The 17,794-nt window shown below is 46.1% G+C and overlaps 1 protein-coding gene across 1 annotated transcript; it reads left to right on the top strand.

The window, feature by feature from the left end:
• Positions 1-2,170: 2,170 nt before the first annotated feature.
• LOC127300335 (DNA polymerase alpha-associated DNA helicase A) lies at positions 2,171-11,358 on the top strand. Its single transcript, XM_051330434.2, has 7 exons — positions 2,171-2,709; positions 2,852-3,867; positions 4,539-4,822; positions 6,113-7,156; positions 8,940-9,108; positions 10,360-10,517; positions 10,690-11,358. Exons 1-7 carry the CDS (start codon positions 2,684-2,686, stop codon positions 10,936-10,938), a joined length of 2,946 nt encoding a protein of 981 aa, XP_051186394.1. The 5' UTR covers positions 2,171-2,683; the 3' UTR covers positions 10,939-11,358.
• The last annotated feature ends 6,436 nt before the right edge of the window (positions 11,359-17,794 follow it).

The following is a 17,794-nucleotide window of genomic DNA, read 5'->3' as shown; positions in this document are numbered from 1 at the left end:
CAACTCCAGGACCATTGGGTACAAATGCAAGTGGACCAATATTAGGGTACCCTTTTAACCTCTTTAATAAAAAAATAAACTAAAATGATGCTGCCGTGTTAGTTCATTTTTTAACCAAAGAGGGTAGAGGGTATCCTAATTTTGGCCCACTTACAGCATCTCTACCGGAGCCCGTAAAAATGTGAACTGAAAACTCAAAGTTCGGTTCACCGAACTCGTGTTTACGGTTCGGAAAATTGCCGGCGCAGAACAGAGCCCCTAATCCAAAACCGTAAAATAGCTAAAGGTCCACCTATCAGCTTTTTCTTAATTTTTTTCCTCCTTTTCTTTTTTCCTTGCTTCTTCTTTCTCTCACCAACAACGCTGGCCCTGCCCCGCCGCCACGGTCCACCACACGACGGCCCCTGCCCCGCCGCGCACCAGCCCCTCCCCGCGCCACCACGGTCCACCACACGACGGCCCCGCCCGCCACGCGCCGCTCGATCTTTGCGCGCCACGAGCTCCCCCGGCCCCGTCCTGGGCCACCCCGCGCCACCACGAGCTCGCCCCGCCCCTCGCCGCCCCACGCCGCTGCGAGCTCGTTGCACACAAGCTCATGCTGCCCCACGCCGGCCACAAATTTGGCTAGATTCCGGCGACTGTACTGGCGGAAGCAGTTGGTCTCATCAGAAATTTTAGCGCGCCACACATATAGTTTGGTGTTCAGTTCGTCCTTTCAGCCCCTACAAATACAGGTCGAGTTGGGTTTACGGTCTCGGACTAAAACTTTTTTCCGGTTTTGGCTCGTTTATGGTGACTGATCTGCACCATTTTCTGAACTGAACCCGTACATCGGCAGTTATTATTCGGTTTTACCCAGTTTACGGGCGCTGCTAGAGATGCTCTTACATTTCTACCATTGGCTTCCTCGATGTAGGTCCCCACTAGGTCTTTGAGCTTGCTTCCTTATTGCTAGGATCAGGTTTAGTATACTCTTAACACGAAATTATAAGAGAGAAAACCTACTAATACAAAAAAATGCATGTACTGTTCTGCATCCTGAATCGTGTTTACCTGGGAATTCCAGATAAGTTATAAGTGAGATGCAACTAAGACTTGAGTGACATCATAAGTGAGATGCAATTGAAACTTGAGTGACATCAGTCGAATTGTAACACTGGCACGGGAATCCAATTCGGCTCATGTGCGTATGATTGCGTTATTGGATCTATTTCTGCCAGAGCGAGAGGTGTTCACATTGTATCTTCTGTATCCCAAACAACTGAACTTCAGCACTGCTGCATCGGCAAGTTCCGCCGGCATGCCCACCCTGCCGGAATGCGGCATTTCTCCCATATCTCGCCGGTACAGGCGACACCATGACCGCCCGACGACAGCCTCCCCTCCCCTGACATGCCTGGCTTTCCGGCGTCTCTGCTACCGCCGTATCCCCGCGGCAGCACAATGGGTGGCATGCACGACCACCACCTGCCCGGGCGCTCGGCCGTCGCGCCGCCACGGCTCAGTGAGGCCAAAAGCTGAACTAATTCCGGGATCCATGCGCACCGCTCCCCTGTGACATTGATGTGTGCCTTCTCCCACTTCGCCCTCCACCTGCTCGACGGAATGCTTACGCCGCGCACCCGCGACTCTGCGTGCCGTGCGTCCGCAGGCCCTCCCAAGATCCACATTTCGAGGACGGAGCTTCGTTGCCCACAACTGCCACATTGCTCAGGCAGGCTGGGGTGGACCAGGTAGGCACCACGCTATCTTCTTGACCCTGCCATGCCATAGTTTGGCTTGGCTTGGTAGTTCCTAGGAAGCTGAAGTGGCATTTGGGATTTGCGATCCGGTCCAGGCTGGCTGTTGCTGCTTAAGAGTGGATGAGAAAAAGGGAACGACTAGAGAAGGACAAGTAGCGAGGGTGAGAACCACACAAGCAAAGCACTCATTCTAAACAAGATATAGTAGGGCCTGCAGCTGGAAATTTATGCAATTTGCCCAGTGGTGCCTACAGGATGGAAAAGAATCAGACATGTTAACCATCAGCAGATATATATGTGTTGGGTCAGAAGGCAACGTAGCATCACCGTCTCCACAAGTACGCACAGGCCAAGCTATCAGCAAGGACACGGAGTTGACACTTGACAGAATATCGGTGAAGTTCTGGCCTCACTTACACAAATACCTCTGCTTGTTAGTATTTTCATGGAAATATCAGAATCCTAGCCTGGTTCTTTGCATGGGATGATTCAGCAAGCCGAGGAGGTAGCTGTCCGGTACTGAGACTCCATGGTATATGGCCGTAGCAGGAACTTGTTACCTGCTCAGATCTAGAAAGACCAGTTTATGTTTGGAAAAGTGGAATGTTAAGTGATTGTTGAATTCAGCAGGTATAAAAGGATATTTGTGGCCTTCTAACATGTGGTGCTCGTTTTTCCATTTGGGTAGAGGGGATACTTGGGAAAAGAAAAGAGGGGAACAGGAAGTTGGTGGATCAGAATTGAACATTTAGGAGCTTCAGATGCCACAAGAGCAATATGAGCCTTTAAGGAGTAGCTTGACGGGAGTGCCTAACAGAACAGAGTGAATTGACACGGAAGTGGTTAAAATCTGGAGTAATATTCTGATATATGTATGGCTTGAAGTCTTGAAGGCAACGTAGCACTGCCTTCACCACAACTCTGAAGTCACTACCACGGGCATGGCCATGAAGCATGCTAAATATCAGTAAGCAATCCTGAGTCCTGACCGGAGCTTGTTGAAATTTCCATAATCAGTTCTGCTGAGAGTGATTTCTTTTCTTCTTAAGTGTTGCCTCCATTGCTAGCTTTCCTGAGCTTAGCATGTCTCTTCATATTTTGCCCTCTAGGTTCTTGTTTTCTGCTTGTGCCACCGTGCTACATCTAAGGAGGAGGGAACTGAAGCTCCTTTCATCACCATCTTTCACGTCCAGCACTGGTTCTGCTCCTATCTCTTCTTTACGGCAAGGTCATCTCCAATTGGTCCCATTTGCAGGCCCTATAGAACAGGTATTATTACCAGCTGATTCCCATTCCACTACCCCTGATGACACCAGCAATAAGGGAAACAGAAACAAGGGAAGGAGGAGAAGCAGGAGAAAGAGGAAAGAGACAACAAAAGAAGAAAGGGAGTCCGTGCCATCTGCAGAGGATTTGTCCATTAGAATAGGTGCGCCCTATGAAAGTGGTGACCCTCTTGGGCGGAAGGAGCTGGGCCGGTCTGTGATGCAATGGTTAAAGCTGGGAATGCACTCAATGGCTTCCACATTTGCTTCCACTGAAGTGCAGAATGATGGATCAGCGTTTTCATTGGATGGGGGATCATCCGAAGGCAACATGGCATTTATGATTCTGGCACAGCCTTACCTCGTTGCAACTCCCATGCCCAAGGGACAGGAGGCTCTCTGCCTCAAAGCCTCAACCCACTACCCCACCCTCTTCGACCACTTCCAACGTGAACTCCGTGATGTCTTGCTGAAACAGCAGAACGAGGGCCTTGTTTCTGATTGGCGCTCTACGCAATCCTGGATGCTTCTGAAAAAATTAGCTAAGTCATCCCTGCATCGGGAAGGTGCACGCAAACCTAAAGCTCCTGCGATGCACAGTTTTCTTGGCATAAGCCTTAACAAGACAAGGCTGATGCAGACTAAAATTGAAGACTTTGTCAAGAAAATGTCAGACCTTCTAAACATTGAGCGAGATGCAGAGCTGGAATTCACCCAGGAAGAGTTGAATGCCACACCAACAATGGATAGTGAAGCGAAGCAGCCACTCAAGCCAGTCGAGTATTTGGTGAGTCATGGTCAGGCAGAGCAAGAGCAGTGTGACACCGTTTGCAATTTGAATGCTATCAGTACCTCAACTGGTTAGTGTGCTTACATATTTTTTATGCTCTTAGTAGGGTTAGTAATTGCAAATATGCATCGTTAGGAGGGTTTTGTCTCAAAGGGTGTTCCCCTAAGTGGTTAAGAATGTAGTAAGATATGTTTTTGAAAATCCTTATGCACTTAAGCATGCAAATACAGATAAAGACTGTATATTCTTCTACATTAGTGGTTGTTTGGACAGCGATCAGTTTTAGTAAAACGTGTTTTGGAAGTTTTATTTTTGGAAAACCAGTTTTACTGATAATTCTGTTAGGAACACGTTTGTAGAAAATGCTGTATGGGCTCTGAAAATATTGAAACCGATATATGCACATCCTTATTTGGCTTAGTGACATTTTCTTCTCCAACAGTTCCACTTGCATTGGCCTAAAAAAATAGGAATAGATTGTTGAGGATAGCACAAACACGTTTATACGAAAGTGACTAAATGTCTTTTTCCCCAATACCTAGATATCCATGTGTTAGCTGGATAGTTCAAACAAAGTTTTAGTTTGTTAGGATGTTAAACAAGTTTACGGAATGCAAGTTCTCTAATTACCCAGTATCCAAACAACCCCTTAAAGTTGCTGATACTTGAAGTTTCTAGATGATGTAAACCATCAACAATTAATAAGCATGCTCATCTTGCTTCATGTATAATTGTGTGCAGGCTTGGGAGGCCTACGTCTGGTTCTATTTAGAGCGGAAGGCACCCATAAACTGCCTCCAACAACACTGTCTCCTGGGGACATGGTTTGTGTGAGGACATGCAATAACCAGGGTGAGGTTGGTACTTCCCGCGTGCAAGGCTTTGTACATAATCTTGGTGAGGATGGCTGCAGTATTACTGTTTCTTTGAAATCCCGCCCTGGTGATCCTACCTTCTCCAAATTTTCTGGGAAAAGTGTGCGGATCGACAGGATACAAGCGTTGGCTGATGGACTTACATACGAGGTAATGAAATTTTGCTCATGCACCAGGTAGTATTCAGTTGCGAAGATAGTTCACTATCTTGACCTTCCTTATGTTGGTAGCATGTCATACACATGCAATAACTTGATACAGCTCATGGTCACTTACACTTCGATGATATCTATCAAACATTGTTGAGACGTTTGCCATGTCCTTGCCATTTCAGAGAAGTATCAGTCTATTGTTTACTTAGGAGTAAACTGGCACACGGCACCACCCCTTTGATAATTTCTAATTAGCACAAGTACAATTGGCCTTTTGAATTAAATTTTAAATTCATAACTGGAAATGAATCCTTATTGGTCTAATTTTTTTCCCTTGGTATGTAGTAAAACTTAACTGTCAATCCTTGTAGGAAGGGTATATGGCAATGCAAGCTCTTTTAGTTTCTGTCTATAGCCCTTTTAAACCATGTTGCTGTTTCAGCATCACTGTTGCTAAAACATAACCGTTACTGTAATATATTGTACTGGTTGTGTCATTATTTCACTTTTTGCTTGGGTATTGTGCTGATATCACTGCAAGACAGATTTTAAACTTCACTCTGCTCAAGGTATGTGTAGTATAAGCTCTTCGGTCTAGCTAGTCAGCTGTGTGGGGTTGTAGTTTTGATGGTAGATTTTTTGGAACTTCCATTGCTTCAAGCATTTCTATACTAAGATTGTAAGACTGACTCCTTTTGTTTACGAAAACCGATCAGTTTCCTAATTCTCTTGCATCAGAATAACATCTTGTCAGAAGTTAGTGAAACTTCTTGTGTTCCAACAGGATTTTGAAAACCGGAACTGACCCAAATACTGGAACCAGGCAGGTTCTGGTCAGCTTTATTCGGATGAAGTATTAGCTACTAACTAGAACTAGACACACATAGTTGTGGAACTGGATAATATAGTTTTTTCCTGTAATTTAGTGGCATCAATAGTGAAATTTGTAATTGAGATGGTCAGATTTTATCTATCTAAGGGAGATATATATAACTTCCTAGTGTAGTCTACAACTTAAAAGTAAATAAACTAGTCCATTTGTGGCACGAGTGCAAGTCAAATGGCAGGGACCATATGGGCTTATGCAGTACTCCCTAATCTTGTAATTTGCTCTGAGGTTTGATATCGATTAAGATGCATGTTTGTATAGAAAACCGAGAAGATGGTTTTCCAGTTTTCGGTAAAACCTGACCAGTGTAAGGCAGAATATTTAACCTTGATTGTAATGTCAAGTTTTACTACATGGTTCATAATCTTAGCTCATTCATCTGCTCTTATGATTTGGCAGCGCAATTGTGAAGCACTGATACTTCTACAGAAGAAAGGCTTACAGAAAACAAATGCTTCCATTGGGGTAGTAGCCACTCTGTTTGGGGATAAGGAAGACACGATGATGCTGGAGCAGAATAATCTGACTGATTGGGGTGAGTCAGAAATACAGGATAATGGTTTATTGGGGAAGTATAACTATGACTTTGATGCCTCGCAGTCACGGGCTATGATACTAGGCTTGAACAAGAAAAGGCCTGTCCTAATTATCCAAGGGCCACCTGGTACAGGCAAGACTGGTTTGCTTAGCTATCTCATTGACTGTGCTGTCCGACAGGGTGAACGTGTTCTTGTAACTGCTCCAAGCAATGCAGCAGTTGATAACATGGTGGAGAAGTTGTCAGGTACTAGGCTTAACATTGTACGAGTTGGAAATCCTGCTAGGATATCTCCATCCGTTTCGTCAAGGTCTTTGGGAGAGGTTGTGAAGAAGAGGCTTGAGAAGTTCACACAAGAGTTTGAGAGGAAAAAATCCAACTTAAGAAGGGACTTAAAGCATTGTATACAGGATGATTCTTTAGCTGCAGGAATACGTCAACTATTGAAAAAAAATGGGAAAAACTTCAGAAAGAAGGAGAATGAAACAATCAAGGAGGTACTCTCAAATGCTGATGTTGTCCTATCAACTAATATAGGGGCAGCTGATCCACTTATAAAGGGAACTGGTCCTTTTGACCTCGTCATTATAGATGAAGCTGGACAAGCAATTGAACCCTCATGCTGGATCCCTATACTACAGGGAAAGCGATGCATTCTTGCTGGTGATCAAAAGCAGCTTGCGCCCGTAATATTATCAAGAGAGGCTATGCAAGGTGGGCTAGGAATGTCTTTACTGGAGAGGGCTTCATCTTTGCACGATGAACTACTGGCTACAAAGTTAACAATGCAATACAGAATGCATGAATCGATAGCCAATTGGGCATCAAACGAGATGTATTCTGGGTTGCTCAAATCTTCACCATCTGTTGCTTGTTGCCTTCTTGTCGATTATCCGTCGATTCAGGTATAGATGCTCTGTTTCTCTTGCTATAAATAACCAAGTTTCATACTCATATCATGATATCAAAGCTATTGATCACTCTGCTTTTAGATGTTCTACCCCACTATGTGCCATGACACAATCTGCACTACTTGAGTTCCTCCCTATACAATCTCAAGTAACGGGTTAAGAATTCCTTATTACAACATTTAGATAAAACACAGCAAAGCACATGAAGAGGAAGCTGTATGGGAAAAATGTTTATGGGTCGGTTGATTGTAGTGCAAAGAGAATTTACAGTGTAACAGGGTGCAAAGTAGTTTAAAACTGCTGGATCGACTTACTATGTCAGCTGATGATGGTGCTGTGCTTGCGATAGAATAATACCCGCATACTGTTCGCCAACTTGGGCAGTAATAGTTGGGAAGTACAAATAAGTTTAGCTAGTTTCCTCATTATCCAGGTTTATTTCTAATTTCTGTATAGATATATCCCATGTATTAGAGAAAAAATTCTATGCTAGTGATTGTTTCTAAGGGGGTCAATGATCCTTGTAGAAGGGGTACCATGAACCCATTAGCAATGAAGCAAGAGTGTGGACTAATCTTTCCTCTCCTGAAAGTTCTCACGACCCATTTTTTCCCTGTAATTCTCATCTACAGTTATAACCTCTCTCTACCCATGCTCTCTCGCTATCTTGTGCATGATTTTTACCCTCATCTGGCCATCATTTTCTGTTAAAACCAACCATAACGGTTTCCTCTGCTGAGAAGATGTTGCCATTCTAATTCCTATCCAACAATATGCCCACCACCCAGACTCCTCTTTGTTAATTGAGAAACACAGTACAAACACAGACGCTCACACATACACACATGCGCTCACCACTATGAATGCACGCATGGATATCCTACACCTATGAGCACCTTCGAGAGATTGAGTTGACAAATCAAATCTTGAGATTGCCGAGGTCATCACAGGCGCCTCGTAGTCAACAGGTAAGCCGTCTGAAAGAACATTGCCAGAAAGCCTGGAACAAATCCATGGAAAAGCGACCACCTATGGCGTCTAGGACTTGAACCTGGGTAGGAAGGTTCCACCGCAAAGAACCTAACCAACTGAGCTACACTCAGTTCACAGTACCCAGACTCCTCTGCCACCACCAGCATCCACATTACCTGGATAATAACCGTTATTCTTCGCCGTCGGCGACTATAAGCGGAGTCATCGAGCCTCTAGTTGGTGGGGGACAACAAAGAGTTCCAGTTCTTGCCACTCCTGTAGCTCAAGGACAGGGTGCTTGCTAAAGAAGGGTGTAATGCTGAATTTCTAGTTAAAGGAACTGTAGCAACTATTTATGTGATGCCACTGCAGCACGATGAGTACTGTAGCACGCCATACTGTACAGTCAGGCACACTAGATATAAGATTAGGTAGTTATCTTCCTAATTGGGTATATTTCATATAGACATATTACATGTGCTAGAGTAAAGATAAGTTTCATAAGCAGTATAGATTGTTTATCAAAGGTCAAATTCTTATAAAATGGGTTATCATGCATCCATCACTAATCAAGCAAGGGTCTTAGTCTTTTCTCTCACAAAAATCTCCGAAAAAACCAGATTATACCCTGAAAAGACCAGAGCCATGAATCCTCCCCAGGTCCTGTTATAAGATTCATTATGAGTTAGTGCTGAACCAGATGCTATTGCAGTTTTTGTTGCTTTCATATTTCAATAGTCGCTTAAAACCGTTGAACCAAAATTACCTTGCATGTGGTGAATATTTATCATTTTCTTTGTTTCAGGAAACTTGGATAACCCGGTCTGCCTTGCTTTTACTTGACACCCGAATGCCATATGGAAGCCTAAATATTGACTGCGAGGAGCATTTAGACCTCGCTGGCACAGGCTCGTTTTATAACAGTGGCGAGGCAGATATAGTTGCACAGCATGTAGTCAATCTTGTACTATGTGGTATGTTCCAGTATCCGTTCTTTAATAATGTACTGCTGATATATTTGCATTGTTTGAATATTTGTACTTGCCCTTGTATTTGTTCTTAAGATGATATGACCTTATCTTTGCAGCCAATTTGAATCCTTAATATTTGGGTTGCTATTGGATGAGTAATATAATTTATGTTTGCACCAATTTTGCTTTGTATGTTAGAGTTCTTAAGAGAAAGATGGGATTGTAGACTTGGCTTTGAAGAGTATGGTCTTCTGTTTCTATAGAAGTGGTTAGCCCCTAACAAAACAAAAAAAACCAACATAATTTAGCCAAACTAACAAGATCTTATCTCAACAAATTATAATTATAGCAATGCAATCAACCTATCTAAAACCACGAGTTACATTACCACGGTTATTCTTCACGGCATGTGGAGTGCGTGCGAAAAAACAGTAATTTCTTGTGTTAACATCTCTCCCCGTTTCGCGACCGTGCTTCTGTGGCTAGCAGCCATGGTTGCATCCTTAGTAACTGCCCAACGGTTGGAGGACATCAGGACTCGAGAGATGGTTGACGAGTATGGGCCGCCATTAGCATGGCTTGTTGACATTGTTGTCTATTGAGGCTCCTGGTGGGAAGGGACCCCGAACAGGGAAGCTTACCGAACCTCCTCTGACTAAGGGTGTATTTAGGGGCCATGATTTTGTTAGTGCTGGCCTCCGATTGTGCCATGCAAAACACAGCAGCAGAAGGAGAAGCCATGTTGTGGCTCGAATACCAAGTGCTATAAATCTTAGTTCATGACGCGGATAAATATTGCATGAAATGATGGCATGTAACAATGATTATGAAATTAGATGTGAGAAAAACTAATTAGTTACTTTTCCTTGGCTAGGAAAGGTACAGCTCTCTTTATATACTCCCTCAAGATCCCTATAACTTGTTGTTTCGGACCCAGATTTCAGAGGCTTTCTGGAACACAATGTTGGTACTAATTACCGAACAAAAAAAATCTAATGCAGTGTTATCCAATGTTATTTCAGTTTAAGTGTAACAATGCAAACAGACTAACTTATATCCTTGGTGTCGCCCTTCATCAGTGCATACTAGTCCCTTGTCTGCATGGTGCAAATAACTTGGTCTTAGATGAAACCTTCTCTTTGCTGCTTTTTCACTGGGACAATCTACTATGGTCGATCTTATCCATTGAAGCATTTGATTTTTCGCAACACGAAGAGTTTTGATCTTAATAACAGCTTAAACCAATCTGTGCAGGGGTCTCTCCAACTTCCATTGCTGTTCAATCGCCTTACATTGCGCAGGTACAACTGTTAAGAGATAGACTGGAAGAATATCCAGAGGCTTCTGGGGTTGAGGTGTCAACCATAGATAGCTTCCAGGGAAGGGAGGCAGATGCGGTCGTCATATCAATGGTAAAAAAACACCTTTGTTTTGCCCTCTTTCTGATTTGTGAAGATGGCAGTGTTTGCTCCCGAACTTCATAAATCATGCATGAATAAAGTAACATGGCACTCCTTTCTTCTTATCCCAACCTGTGGATCTATATTGAAGGCTAAAGTGATGTTTGTTTGCCAATCCTGTTAGGTTCGGTCGAACTCCATGGGCGCGGTAGGGTTCCTTGGTGACAATAGGCGCATGAACGTAGCCATTACTAGGGCACGGAGGCATGTCGCACTTGTGTGCGATAGCTCTACGATTTGCAACAATGCTTTCCTGGGCAGGCTGCTTCGCCATATCCATCAGCACGGCCAAGTAAGGCATGTTGAACCTGGTTCCTATGGTGGTGATTATGGTCTTGGCTTCAATCCGCCCGCCTTGCCCTCCATCAGTTAGTGCTCCGCTCACTTGCCAAGAAATCCACAATGCTTCAGTGTTCTATTTCTGTCCACATGCATATATGTCGCAGTTCTTGAGTGGCAAAGGCCCGTCTTCTGCAACGGTTCTGAGGCTGGCAGTTTGGGGAATCTGAGGTGTCTCAGTTGATTGCCCAGTATGACTTGTTTGTACTAATTAAGCTGCTGATTTGCATCTTTGCATTCAGCAGCTAAAACTGTTCACTGTCCTGGTTTTCCTGTAAATATTATTTTTTCATACTGAAATATTCGATTATCGAGATATATACAGCTACCCAAATACAGAACTTAATCTGCACTTTCCATCGTTTAAACTTATATTTCTGTAATCATTGTAATTTAATTACGATGTTGCAGCAGGGATAAAAAAAGTTACACAGGTGCGATCTGTATTTTGTTACCCCCCCCCCCCCCCCCCCCCACCACACACACACACATCTGTTATCTCCACCACGCTTTGTAATTTTTTTTTTCGAGAAAACGCAAAAGACTTTTGCGTTTCATTTCATTGAAAAGATAGATAGTTTTACAAGCCTCCTAGGAGGCGGGGTACAGGTACAAAAAGAGACTCAGTGCACATCCCAAATCGTCGGGAGCACTACCCTAATGCCCTTCGCGCCGGCCCTAGCCCAAAGATGAGCCTCATCGAAGATCTCCTGAACCAAGTCGTGCACCGAGGGCTGGGTTCTGTCGAACACGCAAGAGTTGCGGTGCTTCCAGAGCATCCAAGGCATCAACAGGGTGAAGGAGTCCAGCCCTTTGCGCATAGGCTTAGTGGTCATCTGCCTGGCGTTGCGCCACCACTCGTCAAGGGAGGCGTCGTTGCTGTCCGGCGGCTGACAGGTCATGCGGAGGCGAGCCAGCACCTCGTGCCAAACCTGTCTCGAGAAGGGACAGGCGAGGAGGAGATGGTGCATGGTCTCAGGCATCTGGTCGCAGAGGAGGCAGCGTGGATGGTGCTGGAGGCCCCGCCTGGCAAGGCGTTGGGCAGTCCAGCAGCGATCCAAGCAGGCAAGCCAAGTAAAAAACTTGACCCGCGGCGGCGCCCACGTCTTCCAAGTGAGCTTCCAAGAGCTGGAGGTAGTGGAGCCATGGAATTGCGCAAGGTAGCAAGACTTGGCGGTGTAAGTACCGCTGGCAGTCCACTTCCAGACCAGCCTATCAGGCTCCGTGCCAAGCGTGGTGCGCGAAACGGCCGCCCAGAGCGCCAGGTATTGGCCAATCTCGTGCACGCCGAGGAAGCCGTGGATGTCCTGAGCCCAGGCGTTTCCAAGCAGCCCTTGGGCGACAGTCCTGACCTTGCGCCGGCGCTTGGGGATGCAACCGTAGAGGTTGGGCGCAATCTCGCGGACGGCGCGACCGTCGATTCACCTGTCTTCCCAGAAGAGCGCGTCATGGCCGTTCCCAATCGTCATGGTGGTGGAGGCAAAGAACAGCGCTCGTTCCTCAGACGTGAACTGCAGGTCTAGGTCGCTCCACGCACGTCGATCGTCCGTGCGGGAGAGCCAAAGCCAGCGAAGCCGCAGCGCAAGGCCTGTCCGCTCCATGTCCGGTATGCCCAGACCGCCGTACGAGATGGGCCTGCAGACACGGCTCCAGTTGACGTGGCAGTTTCCACCTTTTGCTTCCTTCTTTCCCTCCCACAGGAAACCCCTCTTGATCTTGTCGATGAGCTTCAGCGTTTTCTTGGGGAGCCCAAGCACCAGCTGGTGGTGGATGGGAATGGCGCTGATCACCGCCTTGACCAGCGTAGCTCGCCCAGCCTTGGTCATGAGTTTCGCCTTCCAAGACGCTACCTTTGTTACTGTTACTGAACTGATTGTGAATTTTTTTGTTTGGTTTCAACTGGTTGTACATATTTTCATGTTTGCTATTGGCTCTGGATAAGATCAAAGGAAGTATAATCTTTTTTTTATGTTGGGTAAAACGGAAGAAATATATTTATAATATAGCAATCTATCGTAATGTAGCCATCCTAAAAAACTGCCACCGATCACCTATAGAGGTCACAATGAATGATAGAAAGATACTCTGGAGAATCAAGCATTTGGGCCTGCCTCCACTAGGGAAGGCTTCGGCGTGTCCATTTTCAACGTTGGAAGATATAAGTGGAAGTTTGTGGCTTGGCTAGGACGGATTTTCATTCTTGCTGACCTTGGTCAAATCTGTCGTTGCTTTGCTGGTTGTCTTGGCTCTCGAACTTGAAAAGGTTTCCTCAAAACCATGAAGAAAGAAAAGACACTTCAATTTTTTGTTTGGCCTGCAAACAATAGAACACTTTGGACATGTTAGATGTATATATCTGTATATTGTAGTTTCCTCATATGTTAGGGGGCTTTCTACATATGTGCACATGTACATGTACTATATATTGTGGCCTTGCCTCCCTGGTAATACAACAAGCATATTGCCCTAACATGGTATCAGAGCAAATTTTGGTCCTATTTTTTTAGTCCGTGCGTGCGTCTTGGCTTGTTCCGCGCCGGCCACCTCTTCCCCGCCGCCGGCCGCCTCTTCCCCGCCGCCGGCCGCCGCCCTGCCTTCTCCCGCCGGCCACTACCGCCGGCCGCCGCCCGTCCCGCGCCTCCCGCCGCTCCCTGCTCTCCGTCCGCGCGCCAATCGATCTGCCGCCGGCCCCGTCCCGCGCGTGCCCTGCCTTCGTCCGCCAATCGATCTGCCGTCGGCCGCCGCGCGTGGCCTTGCTCGATCCCTGCTCCCTGGCCCGATCGATCTCTCAGATCCGTTTTCTCTCTCCTTCTTTTCGCTCTCCCGCGCTGCCCGCTTTGCCGCTCTGCTCCCGCGCCGCCAGCTTCGGCTCTGCTCCCCGATCCGGTTTCTCTCTCCTACAGTTTCTTGATAAAAAAAAGCAAAAAAAAACTATCGTCGGCTTTTGTTACCCGATGTCTTCTTCCGCTGATCCCGCCTTATCTTTGGGCCTTCCTTCGGTACTTGGTATTTGTCCGCTGCCTCCGTGTATGACGACTAGCCATTCTTCGTCGCCGTCTGCGGCCTCTTCACGAGGCTCTGCCCGCGCTTCGCCGACTTCGTCTACGTCATCCCGCCGCTCTACATCGACTTTTGCGGCCTCTTCCCGCGTGGCCGCGCTTCGTCGACTCCGTCTACGTCGGCTTGCCGCTCTACATCGACTTTCGCGGCCTCTTCACGTGGTTATGACCGCGCTTTACCGACTCTGTCTTCATCGGTGTGTTGCTCTCCATCGCCCCCTTTGGTGGCCTCTGTGCGTGTGGGTGATAGCTCCTCGTCGGCACCTGATTGTACGTCGACCTCTCCAGTCGCGCCCCTCTCTGCGCATGAGATAGCGCAGCTTCACTGCCTGCTTGATGCTTGGGATTCCAGTTTACGTCAGCAGCCTCGCGGTCCGAGTCTCCGCCCTCGTCCTCATTGCACCTACTGTGGCAAGGTTGGCCACACTTCCTCCACCTGCTGGACGCGGGATCCCAGTTTACGTCAGCAGTCCAGGATCGTCAGCAGGCTGGCTCTTCAGGATCTTCTGCAGTTGCACTCTCTGATCAGGACATTCTCAGGGGTCTTCGTGGTCTGATCGCTACTACAGACTCTTCCTCACCGGGCGCTGCTGGTTCTGTGACTGGCTCTTCTGGCACTGTGCGACCACCACTTTCTACACAGTCAGGTACGTCCCCGTGGTATCTGGATTCTGGAGCTTCCTTTCATATGACCTCTGAGTCTTATATTCTGTCTGCTCTTCGGTCTCTTATTTCTCCTGTCCGTGTTGTCACGGCTGATGGTACCTCTATTCCTGTTTCTATTAGAGGCACCCTTTCTACTCCCTCTTTCTCTGTCCCTGATGTTTCTCATGTTCCTCGCCTTCATATGAACATTTTCTCTGCTAGCCAGCTCACCGATTCTGGTTGTCGCGTCATTCTTGACGCTGAGCCTTGTGCGGTTCAGGATCGTCGCACACAGGCCCTGGTTGGAGCTAGCCCTCATAGCCGTAAGTCTCCGGGGCTTTGGGAGTTAGACTGGCTTCGTGTTCCTTCCGCTGCCACTCCATCTGCCAGTTCTCCTCCGGTTATTGCCTCTGTCACCGGCTCTTTTCAGCAGTGGCATCATCGTCTTGGTCACCTTTGTGACTCTCGCCTGTCGTCTTTGGTTCATCGTGGCCTTCTGGGGTCTGTCTCTGGAGATGGGTCGTTACATTGTCAGGGTTGTAGGTTAGGCAAACAGATTCAGCTTCCCTATCCTACTAGTGTGTCTGTCTCTCAGCGACCGTTCGATTTAGTCCATTCAGATGTTTGGGGTCCGGCTCCCTTCGCTTCGAAAGGGGGCCATCGATACTATATCTTATTCATTGATGATTTTTCACGGTACACCTGGGTGTTTTTCATGCGCTCTCGCAGTGAGATGCTCTCTATTTATCAGCGTTTTGCGGCCATGATCCGCACTCAGTATTCCTCACCCATTCTCGTGTTCCGTGCTGATTCTGCTGGTGAGTATATCTCCCAGCACCTTCGTGGTGTCCTTGCTGAGGAGGGCACCCTCGCTCAGTTTTCTTGTCCCGGCGTGCATGCTCAAAATGGCGTCGCTGAGCGTAAGCATCATCATCTTCTTGAGACCACCCGTGCTATGATGATTGCTTCTTCTCTTCCGCCACATTTCTGGGCTGAGGCTGTCGCTACGTCGGCCCACCTCATTAACATTCAGCCTTCCGCTGCTCTACAGGGTGACATTCCTCTCGAGCATCTCTCTGGTGTTTCTCCAGACTACTCGACTCTCCGTTCATTTGGTTGCGTTTGCTATGTTCTTCTCCCTCCTCGCGAACACACCAAACTGACCGCTCAGTCTGTTGAGTGTGTTTTTCTCGGATACAATGATGAGCATAAGGGCTATCGCTGTTGGGACCCTGTTGGTCGTCGGATGCGCATCTCAGTACTCTTCGTTCTCCGGCTTCGGATCCTTCCGATGCTGTCCCTTCTTCTTCTTCTTCCGATGAGTTGTCTTCTGCCGATGAGCTTCCTCCTTCACGGCCTGTTCGTCAGCGTCGTGCTCCAGTTCGTTACTCTCTTAGAGCACACCGAAACAGCGGTGGCTAAAGAGGGGGGCAACAACAATTTTTAGACTTAATTGCGAAAACCATGTGAAAGCCAGGATTTGAACTCAAGACCTGGGGCTCTGATACCATGTTAAGCTTCATGTACTAGCTACTTGAACCAAAAGTCCAAACTGATGAAAAGGGCTAGGCAATCCACATATACACTTCACAACAAGACAAATGGTGGAACGTGTGCCCTCTTTCGAGAACAGAACCTGACTACGTGAGTCAGATTGATATCTCTTGAAAAGGGTAGATACTAAGTGTGGATCTAGACTATCACCAAAATCTGGCTAGGTTTCTATGGCATTAGTTAAAAATGCAATCTACGAACTTTTGTTTATCTAATCATTGCAGGATATTTGACACAAACAAAATCAGTACCACTGTGAGTTCTTCTGTAAAAGTACATTCTTCTGTAAAAGTGTGCCATTTGGTCAAAATTTGCTGTGTGCTCACAATTTACGTTTACATATATACACAGAAACAGCGCACTTGACATGTCTGAAACGTGGTATGCTTATTTTCAAGATGTTTAAAACTATACTAGGAAGGGGTAGGCACGGCGACACGCCGTGCCCGTGTTAGTAATTTCAGCGTGTTTGATGATTGCCAGTGTGACCCAAATTTTTGAGCGTGTTTGATGATTGCCGTGGAGTACTCTGTGTACCCAATTTTAACCATGGTGGTAATTGTGGGGCATTAGTAGTGAGCGCCTACTACTTTGGAGTGTATCTTTTTAAGTATGCGAAGTAGAACAGTCAATGAATATATAAAAGGAATGGCAGTTTGCTGCATTGGCCAGATCTTAGCAGTAAAACTCCTGTTCGGTTTCTTTTGAAGTTTTATCTGGAGCATGTAGAAAAAGAGACAACTGTAACATGTACACACAGCAACGGAGAACCGACACTACTGTCACTGGTATAAATTGATAATCTTGAGGAATATAGATAGCCATTGCTGCAGAAATGTATCATTAAAGAGTAGCGGTACAAAATTTAACTTGTTCCGCTCCGTTAGAAAATATTGGTAGAAAGTTCCACTCTATTACAAACCATAGTGGTTCTGGTCATCTGAGATATGCCTATTGCCATTGCCACCTAATGATTAATTATAGTAGCGAAATGCAGAGATTTGCAGTGGCCAATTTGGTAGACAACAAAAGTAGATCGTCGTCTGATTCTTATAGGTTACTACTGGTTAGGAGAAACATCTTGCTGATTGTAGCTCGTTGCCTTTTTCGCAGCTGTCACCTATGATATGAAGATTGTAACCTCTAGTGAAGAGCCAGGGGTGTTTTCTATTCTTAGCATTAGCATTAGGTCTCAAGGGCCAAGTTTCTGCTCTTTTACTTTTGAGTTTTAACCATGGCCAACAGAAATGGATCACATTAATATTGCAGAAGAGAATATTATGATGGAAATAGCTGGCGTTGTTATGTACCCAGATATGTCATGGTTTTGAACAATTGCAATGCTTAATCTAATTGTTTTGATTCCTCAGATAACTATGGTTTTACTGATCAAGCCAACACGCCTGAAATCAAAAGGCTTTTGCATAGACCTAACATGTTTCAGACGTTTAGTAAATAGGGCATGGTATTAGCTAGCTGTGCATGAAATGGAGCGAATAAACCTGAAAGAATGAATAGGGTGAGTATTAGGTTGACCTATGCGCCTGACATAAGAATCAGGCCACCTTTATCAGTGAAAGTATTATGCATAAAATTTGTGATGGTTTTTAGCATCTAAAAGTTACCTAGTAT

The sequence above is a fragment of the Lolium perenne genome, chromosome 5, assembly GCF_019359855.2.
Source record: "Lolium perenne isolate Kyuss_39 chromosome 5, Kyuss_2.0, whole genome shotgun sequence".
NCBI classification, from domain to species: Eukaryota; Viridiplantae; Streptophyta; class Magnoliopsida; order Poales; family Poaceae; genus Lolium; species Lolium perenne.
The sequence above is the reverse complement of the archived record's forward strand: the minus strand, read 5'-3'. Positions and strand labels throughout refer to the sequence as shown.

Coding starts and splice junctions, on each gene's coding strand:
- LOC127300335 (XM_051330434.2), top strand. CDS start 2,684: ATGGCCATGAAGCATGCTAAATATCA. Junction 3,868..4,538: donor TGCTATCAGTACCTCAACTG/GTTAGTGTGCTT, acceptor AATTGTGTGCAG/GCTTGGGAGGCCTACGTCTG. Junction 7,157..8,939: donor TCGATTATCCGTCGATTCAG/GTATAGATGCTC, acceptor TCTTTGTTTCAG/GAAACTTGGATAACCCGGTC.